Source organism: Colletotrichum acutatum (genome assembly GCF_030867785.1).
Source record: "Colletotrichum acutatum strain CBS 112980 chromosome Unknown BDZ83scaffold_71, whole genome shotgun sequence".
NCBI classification, from domain to species: Eukaryota; Fungi; Ascomycota; class Sordariomycetes; order Glomerellales; family Glomerellaceae; genus Colletotrichum; species Colletotrichum acutatum.
The window spans coordinates 156,723-164,436 of record NW_026849065.1 but is presented as its reverse complement, the minus strand read 5'-3'; the positions used below and the strand labels follow the sequence as shown (position 1 = coordinate 164,436).

Here is a 7,714-nt window from a genome sequence, read left to right as displayed (position 1 = left end):
CAACAACAGAAACAAACTAGTCAAAAGTTCTAGAATTGGATTTGTTGGGTTACAATTGCATACCAGTCTTCTCGAGGTACGGAACTGCGACCCCAAACTGCTGCCAAACACCACCAATGCGCGCCCCGCCCCCCACTTCGCAGCGCACCGGCCGCCCGTCGCACGGCGCTCGCCGCTGGCCGACCTCAGCTTTCGCGCCCTCGGCTTGACTCCATCCGGATAGCTCTCCAGAATTCCCCCCACAGCTCTTCCTCCAAGCCACATCCCGTACCCCTCGCTCTATTCAAGCCACCGCCTGATAAGTCTGATAAGCTCCACTGGAGGCTCCTTTGTTCGTCAGGGCGGCACAGCATGGCCGTGTCTTACTCTTGGGACACTCGTAGATAGCTACCACATGGTCCTCCACCGCCATCCCGACTCTTCCCAAAGTCATCATGTTCTCGTCTTCCCCTCGAGGCGGGTAGTCGAACCCGTCCCGCCCTTCCGTCCCTCCGCATGCTGCGCCATTCGGGAGAAGCATCTGTGTTCCGGGTCCTTGCAGTCACTCTTCGTAGATCCCCCGCTGTCAAAATAGCTGCTGTGCTTGCCGGCTGCCACTAGTTTTCCAGTCATCAGTCATTGTATCACCCTCTTCCTTGTTTGCCCCGTCGGACAAAGCAGTGCCATCGGACATTTTATCACACGCCTCTCGGAAACTTTACACAGCTTGTTGAACTTTGGTTGCTCTATTCTCTTCTTGTGCCACAATTAAAACTTTAGAATAATAAACGCCCCAAGCATTTCATGTAATGACCAAACACAAAGCTTTCTAAAACGCAGCAAGATAAAACAGTCATCAAGAAACCACATCCCTAATTTGTACAACCCTTACGCCGTCTAGAGTCATTCAATGTCCTCCTCCGCCTTTTTGTCATTCGTTATACCGTAAGCCCGATTCCCCTTCTGTCAATTGCGCACACACAGCTTATGCCGCGGCGCCAGGGCCCTCGTGCTCACCAGCGAGGCCGCTGACCCCGTTGGGGCCAGGGCCGTCCTGGGTGTACTGATCCCAGTTCGCCAAGATTTGAGCAATCTTGGGCGAGTTGGTCAGCTTGTACACATCCTCAAAGTACTCCTTGGTGATGGCGAAAGGCTTCGCCGTCACGTTGGGGATGTATTTGCCAACAAGCTTGGCGGGGTCGATCGTCGTCTTGTTGATCTTCTTGAGAAGGAACGATCTGAAAGGCTTGACGCCAGACCGCAGGAAGGTCGAGTGGAAAGGCACATCGATACCGCGGAGAGGAATCGTTGCGAAGCCACGCTGGAGCTCCAGGGGCGTGGGCTTCTTGAGCGTAGCCTCGGCGCTGCCCTTGATGATCTCCTTGAGAGCACCCTTGGCCTCGTCAATGTTGCCACGCATCTCCTCAATGTCGATCTTCTGTTGCTTGAGGAAGTTGGTGACACCAGTGAGAGTGTCAAGCGCGCGCAGGTCACCAGCAGCGACGTACTGCATGTTGGCAATGTTGTAGTTGACAATCTCAAGGAGCCAGCCAGTCTCCTCAGAGATGCAGTCGACAACGAACTGCAGAGCCTCCTCGTTGAAAGTCTTGGAAATTCTGCTCGGGTTGATGGCGCACATGGAGTAGTTGGATCGGCCAGCGGCGTCACGCTCGACAGCGACTTGCATAGTCAAGCCACGGTAGAAGACGACCGACACCAAACTTTCAATGGGCATGACCTCGGCCAAGGCGGCGAGGGCAGAGTACTCACCCAGGGAGTGACCAGCGAAAGTGCAGTCGCGGGGAACAAGACCCTTGGACTTCATGTCCTCAAAGCTGGCCTTCTCCATGAGGGTAAGGGCAGGCTGGGTGAACTGAGTGGCGGACAGCAGGCCAGTGGGCGAGCGGTAGGTGTAAGAGGTGGTCTTCTCGTCAATCTCCTTGAAGATGCGCTCGGACTTGATGCTTCCATCGGCGGCAACAGTCTCAAAGGTCATGGCCATGTAGTTCTGGCGGATGGCCTTGCCGCGAGGACCACCGAAGTAAACGGTGAGCTCCTTCGGGTTGTTCTTGACAATGTTGGTGATGGAGAAGCCGTAGTTGTCCAAGAGGTACTTGTCGGCACGGTCCCAGACGTCTTTGGCGACGTCACTGCTGGCGTACAGCTCCATACCCATGCCCTGCTCCTGAGAACCTTGACCGGTGAAGACGTAGGCAGTCACGGGCTGCTCAACCTCGGCCTCACCGAGAAGAACCTTCTCCTCAGTCTCCTTGTTGCTGGCCTCGACCTTGATGATCTTGCGGCCAGAAACCATACCAACGTGCTGAAGCTTGACCTGAAGGTCGTCGTTGGGGAGGACCATGCCAACCAGAGAAGCATGGAAGCTGCGAACACGACCAATGTTGTTCTCAGCAGCCCAGGTCTCAACCAAGCTACGGACGGCTGCACTGGAGTACATGCCGTGAGTAATGGTGCCGGGGAGGGCAGCGTAGTTGGCAAACACGCGAGAAACGTGAATGGGGTTGTAGTCACCAGAGACACGAGCGTAGTTCTCGTTGGTGGCAGGGGCGCGAAGCTGCAGGGGGGTGCGACCGCTGAGAGGGATGGGGTTCTCAAAGTGGAGGGGCTGGTCGAGAGGGGCACCAGTGCGCTCGAGGTAGTCGACAACGGGGTTGCCGTTGGACTGGCCGGCCTCGTAATCAACGCTGGCGACCTGGATGATCTCCTTGGTGGGGAGCTCAAGAAGAACTTGGCCCTGGGTGGAGACGCTGCTGTACATCGTCTTGGTCTTGTAGCGGTAGAAGCTCTGGAGACGGAAGGTAAGCGTCTGTCCGAGAAGGTCGAGGTCGCGGGGCAGGTCATCAGTGTTGAACCACTGCTTCGACTTAAGAACAGCAACGTCCTTGCTGGTGGCCAAGTGAAGCTGGATGGGCGTTTCCATCTTGCGCTGGAAGGTGTTCTCGTAGTCGGTGTAAGCACCGCGGTACAGGAACTGAGAGGTGACGTCCATGACAGCCTCACCATCGCGATAGATGGTGCCGCAGACCTCGACCATCTTACCAGACTCCTGGTTGATAACGGCGTTGATCTGAGCGGTGGTGGAGACCTCATCGCCCTTCTTAAGAGGCTCAGCACCAGGCTTCATGCGGAACTCGTTGGACAAGTGAACAAGCTTGAGTAGGTCACCGTCAATGGTGCGAGGGAAGATGGGCTTAGTGATGGCCTTCCAGCCGACGACAATGGCGAAATCCATGGGAGCGTAGACAGTCTTGCCGGGACGCTCAACGAAGGCCTCGCCAGTGTTGCCAACGGCGTGGATGAAGTCGTTGATGCTCTCACCGGTGATGGTGGCCTTGCCACCGTCGAACTTGCTGCTGACATCGGCATCGAGGTTGAAGGTCTCGTCACCGAACCACGCACGCCAGTAGAACTCCTTGATGCGGTCGTTGCGACCCTCCATGACTTCGTGGATCGGGGCGTAACCGGCCTCAGGGTGGTAGGTGAACTTGAGAGGCAGGGCAACGGGCTTGCCAAGAGCAGTGGTGTCCTTAATCATGTTGACAACGATCTCGTTCTTGCCCTCCAGCTTGACCTCGATGACATCGACGTACTGGTTGTGGCGAGGCTGCTCCTTGACAATGATCTTGGTGTTCTTCGCATCCTTGGGGTTGTGGATCTCAACGAAGAGACCGCGGGTGGGTGCGAAGATACGCTTGAGAGGGTTGGTCTGGAACTTTTGGCCCTGAACAACAACCTCAGAGGTCAAAAGAGCGTGGCGCCAGCTGCGATCGGGACCGGCAAGCAGGGCCAGCCAAGCATCGAGGCTGGGAAGGGTCGCGGAAGGCGAGGTGGAGAGGCGGTAGGTGTTCTTGTGGGCATCATCGTAGGAGACGGTGAGGCCATCAACATCCTCGACAGGGATCTCAGTCTCGATGAGCTTGCCACCAAAGTACTCAATGGTAGGAATGGCCTTCTTCTCGCCCTTGTAAAGGTCTCTGGTCAAGTACTCAACGTGCGTCTTGTGAATACCGTCAAGGATGTCCTTGATGGGCTCGTCAATGACCTTGGAGAACTTGACAGCAGTAGGTCCCTGGAGAATGCAGGTACGTCCAACATCCTGGCCAATGACGGCGCCGAGGTCCTCAGACTGCCACAGGGAGTCCTTCTTGAAGTAGAAGTCAAAATTCTCATCCAGGGTAGGGATGAAAGTGACGGGCTTCTGGATGGGACGGAGGCAGAGCATCAAGAAGTGCTGGACATCCTGGGCGTTGATGAGCTGAGTCTCGGCGTCAGGGTAGTGCGAGAGAATCTTCTCAACAGTCTCGTAAGGAGTCTGGAGGTCCTTGAAGTCCTGAAGCTGAGCGACCTGGCCAGGTTTGGAGGTGAAGCGCTCCTCAACACGGCGGATGAAGTCACCAGTGAGTCTGATGAAAGTGGGGTCGATCCAGCGCTGCTCGTGACGGATGTAAAGCAAGTCGACCATGCGGCGAACAACCTCGCCGTAGGTCATGTCTTCCAAGTCAACGGCCTGGCCAGCTCGGTTGCGACCGAACCATACCTTCTGGAAGTCGTCGTTGAGCTTCTTGACAATGTAGTCGCGGTTCTTCTTCAGCTCAGCGACGCGCTTCTCCTTGGGGAGGGAGAAGATCTTCTTGTCCATCTCAGCCCAGAAGAGGACACCACGAGTAGCAAGCTTGTGAATAGGCTCGCCCATCTCAGACAGAACAGTAACGACACCACCGGTAGGTCCAGTGTAGGACTTCTCCCAGTCGCTGTCTTCAACACCAGGGGCGTCGATGATGGCCTGCTTGGCAGCAGGGCTGGTCTTGGCTTCCTTGGCGACCATCATGCGACTACCGAACAGAGTACCGTCGAAGGGCATGGGAGGGTAGCCGTAGCTCTTGGACCATTCACCAGTGAGGTACGGGTAGGTATCCTCGGCACCACCGAAACCACTGCCAGCAACCAGGATGATGTTCTCCTGGCGACGAATGCGAGGGTACATGGTGAGAATAGGCTGGTGGAAATCCTCGTAAGAGTGGTGACCACCTCCACGACCACCAGTCCACTGCAAGAGGACAGGGAAGGTCGGGTTGGCCTTGGCGATGTTGATGACAGCTTGGATAGCGTCGACGGAGCCGGGCTTGAAGCTGATGTGCTTGAGACCCAAGGTGTCGATGTACTCCTGGGCAACTTCGACGGAAGGAACACCAGCGCCGATGGTCAGGCCCTCAATGGGAACACCCTCAGCTCTGAGTCTTCCGAGCATGGGGATTTGCCATTGCATGGCACGAGGGTTGACGTAGATCAAGTTAACACCAATACCACGTCCAGCCGGGATGGCACCCTCGATCTTTCTCAATGCAGCGGTCATCATGTTGGGGTCGAAGTAGCCACCACCGGCCAACTCAATGTGGTAGCCAGCGTTCATGGTGGCAGCGACGAAGTCCCAGGGGACCGTGCAAGGTGTCATACCAGCGACGACGATGGGAGGAAGACCCAAAAGTCTGCTCATCTTGGTGTCGACGTAGGTATCGCCGTTGGATGTGGTGACCAAGCGAGGACCGAACTCCTTAACCCAGTCAACTGCGTATCTGACCGCGTGCTCCTCGTCACGGTCGAAGAGCTCGGGCTTGTAGCCGACCTCCGTGATTGAGCCGTCAACGGAGCCAGCGAGGATAACGCGAACACCAGTACCCTCCTTGTTTCGGCTGGTGAGAACACCGAGACCAGAAATACCGCCAGGGCCAAAGTCAAGGACGTGAGTGGCCTGGGGGAAGACAGTGGCCTTCTCCCAGTTGACGGGGTCTCTGGTAATGAGACGGATGAGGGTAGGGACAATGTTGCTGTCGCCGGCCTCACGGAGATCCTTGCCCGTGTTGGTGTCAAAGACCGCAGTGCCCAAAGACTTGGAGGGGATCTTGATGTTCTTCAAGTCCTCATCAATGAGCTCCGTCGCCTCAGCAAGGTACTTGCTGTGGAAGGGCGCAGTGATGGGCAGGAAGCGGTGGACAAAGCGGAGCTTTCGCTGGGTGTGGGGGATACGGTTCTGGTCCAGGCCCGTAGGAGCCTTGACCTTGCGGAGCTGCGCGTTGAGACCGTACAAGGAGATGGGAGGACCCGTGACAACCAGGTTGCGCGGGCTGTTGATCAGGGATATGGAAATGTGACGGTCGGCAGGGAGGTACTTGTTGGTCGCATCGATATGCTTCTGGACCTCAGCCTGAGAGAGGTCTCTGATGCTAAGCATGGGCGTGGGAGTACCCTCGCCGTTGTCGGCCGACTCTCTCAACATGGTGGGCGTCAATGAGGTGCGGGGAAACACCTGCTGGCTGCGAGCACCGATCCAGAAGAGAATGGTGAGCGCCGACGGGGCGAGCTCCTTCCATGACTCCCAAGACTCGGCGGCGGCAGTTATAGCAGCGAGCACAATGCCCTGAGAGTGACCAGTCGTACCACTGATCTGATCGCGGAGCAGACCGGGGTGAACACCCAAAACCTTGCAAGTGACCTCGTAGTGCGCAAGTTGGACGAGACCAATCAAGGGGAAGCTGACGGGCGCTGAGATGAGGTAGTCAACGTCGGGGGTCGCGTCCTCGCTCTCAAGCCATCTCATGATATCCAAGCCCTTGGGGTAAAGCTTCTCAGCCTCGGGGTGCTTGGAAAGGTTCTGAAGGAGCTCGGCAGCGTTCAAAATAAGCTCGCCGACGAAGGGGTTGTAGGTCTTGTAGATCTCGCGCAACTCCTCGAAGTACTCCTCGATGTTGCCCTGACCGCCAAAAATGGTGTAGATGTCGGCGGAGCCATCATCGGATGCGCGGAAGAGCGCTGAGCCGTAGGCCTTGATGGAGCGACCAGTGGTCTGTCTGGCTTGGTAGTAGCTGCGGATAACAACCAACTTCTTGGCGTCAATTCCGGGCAGCGTGGCAGCGAGAGCATGAACCTCGTTGCCTTGGAGGTAGCCACGCTCGAACTCGTTAAGGACGAGCTTCAGGACCTCCTCGTACGAGCCTGACTCGTCATCCTCGCCTTTCTCGACCTCGTCGGCGACGAAGCCCATGTATCTTGCGACCAGCTCTGCAACGGACGAAGGCTCGTCATCTTGAGCAAGCTCATCTGTGGCGGTGGGAAGAGTGGCATTGAAGCGGTCCTTCAATTGGGAGGCGTGGAAGTGCAGGGCGGTCGGTACGAGGAGGGAGGTCTCAAGAGAACCGTGGCGGAGAGTGAGAGGTCGCAGAGAAGCGTTGGATCGAGGGGTAGAAACGCCCGTTTGAGGGCCTGTTCCAGTGCCGTACATGGTGATGACGGTTTTGGGGGGTATCAAGAATGGGTGTGAAGTTTTTTCGTGCTACGAATGGAGCTTTGCTCGCCACGTTTGTTAGCCGAGGAGTGCTTGTTGTTGTTTTTACCGCCTCTTTCCCCTGCCGATCCAGAGGTGTTTGTCCAGCAGATGGGGAAAACAGCAAGTTGGCTTACCTGTGTGTGACTCCGTAAACTCAGCGAAGAGCAGGAGGCAGCTAGTTCAAGATGCTCCGGTGTGGCGGGGGAAGGGGGAGAAAGTGCGCGGCAGTAATGTCGTGGCTTTAGGTATTGAGCGTGGGTGGTCGTCTAGAGCTTTCTCTCCTATTATCCGAGAGCAATTGGTGGTCTATAAAGGACAAGAAAAAGAAACGAGAAGACTGCCTGCAAGTTCTGTCCTTGACGTGGAGTTGTGGGAGGGAAGAGCAAGAGAGTG

The 7,714-nt window shown here is 56.5% G+C and overlaps 1 protein-coding gene across 1 annotated transcript; it reads right to left on the bottom strand.

Moving 5' to 3' along the window:
- Positions 1-697: 697 nt before the first annotated feature.
- On the bottom strand, positions 698-7,478 carry BDZ83DRAFT_627514 (acyl transferase). Its single transcript, XM_060508639.1, has one exon. It carries the CDS (start codon positions 7,274-7,276, stop codon positions 965-967), a length of 6,312 nt encoding a protein of 2,103 aa, XP_060363074.1. The 5' UTR covers positions 7,277-7,478; the 3' UTR covers positions 698-964.
- Positions 7,479-7,714: the final 236 nt, after the last annotated feature.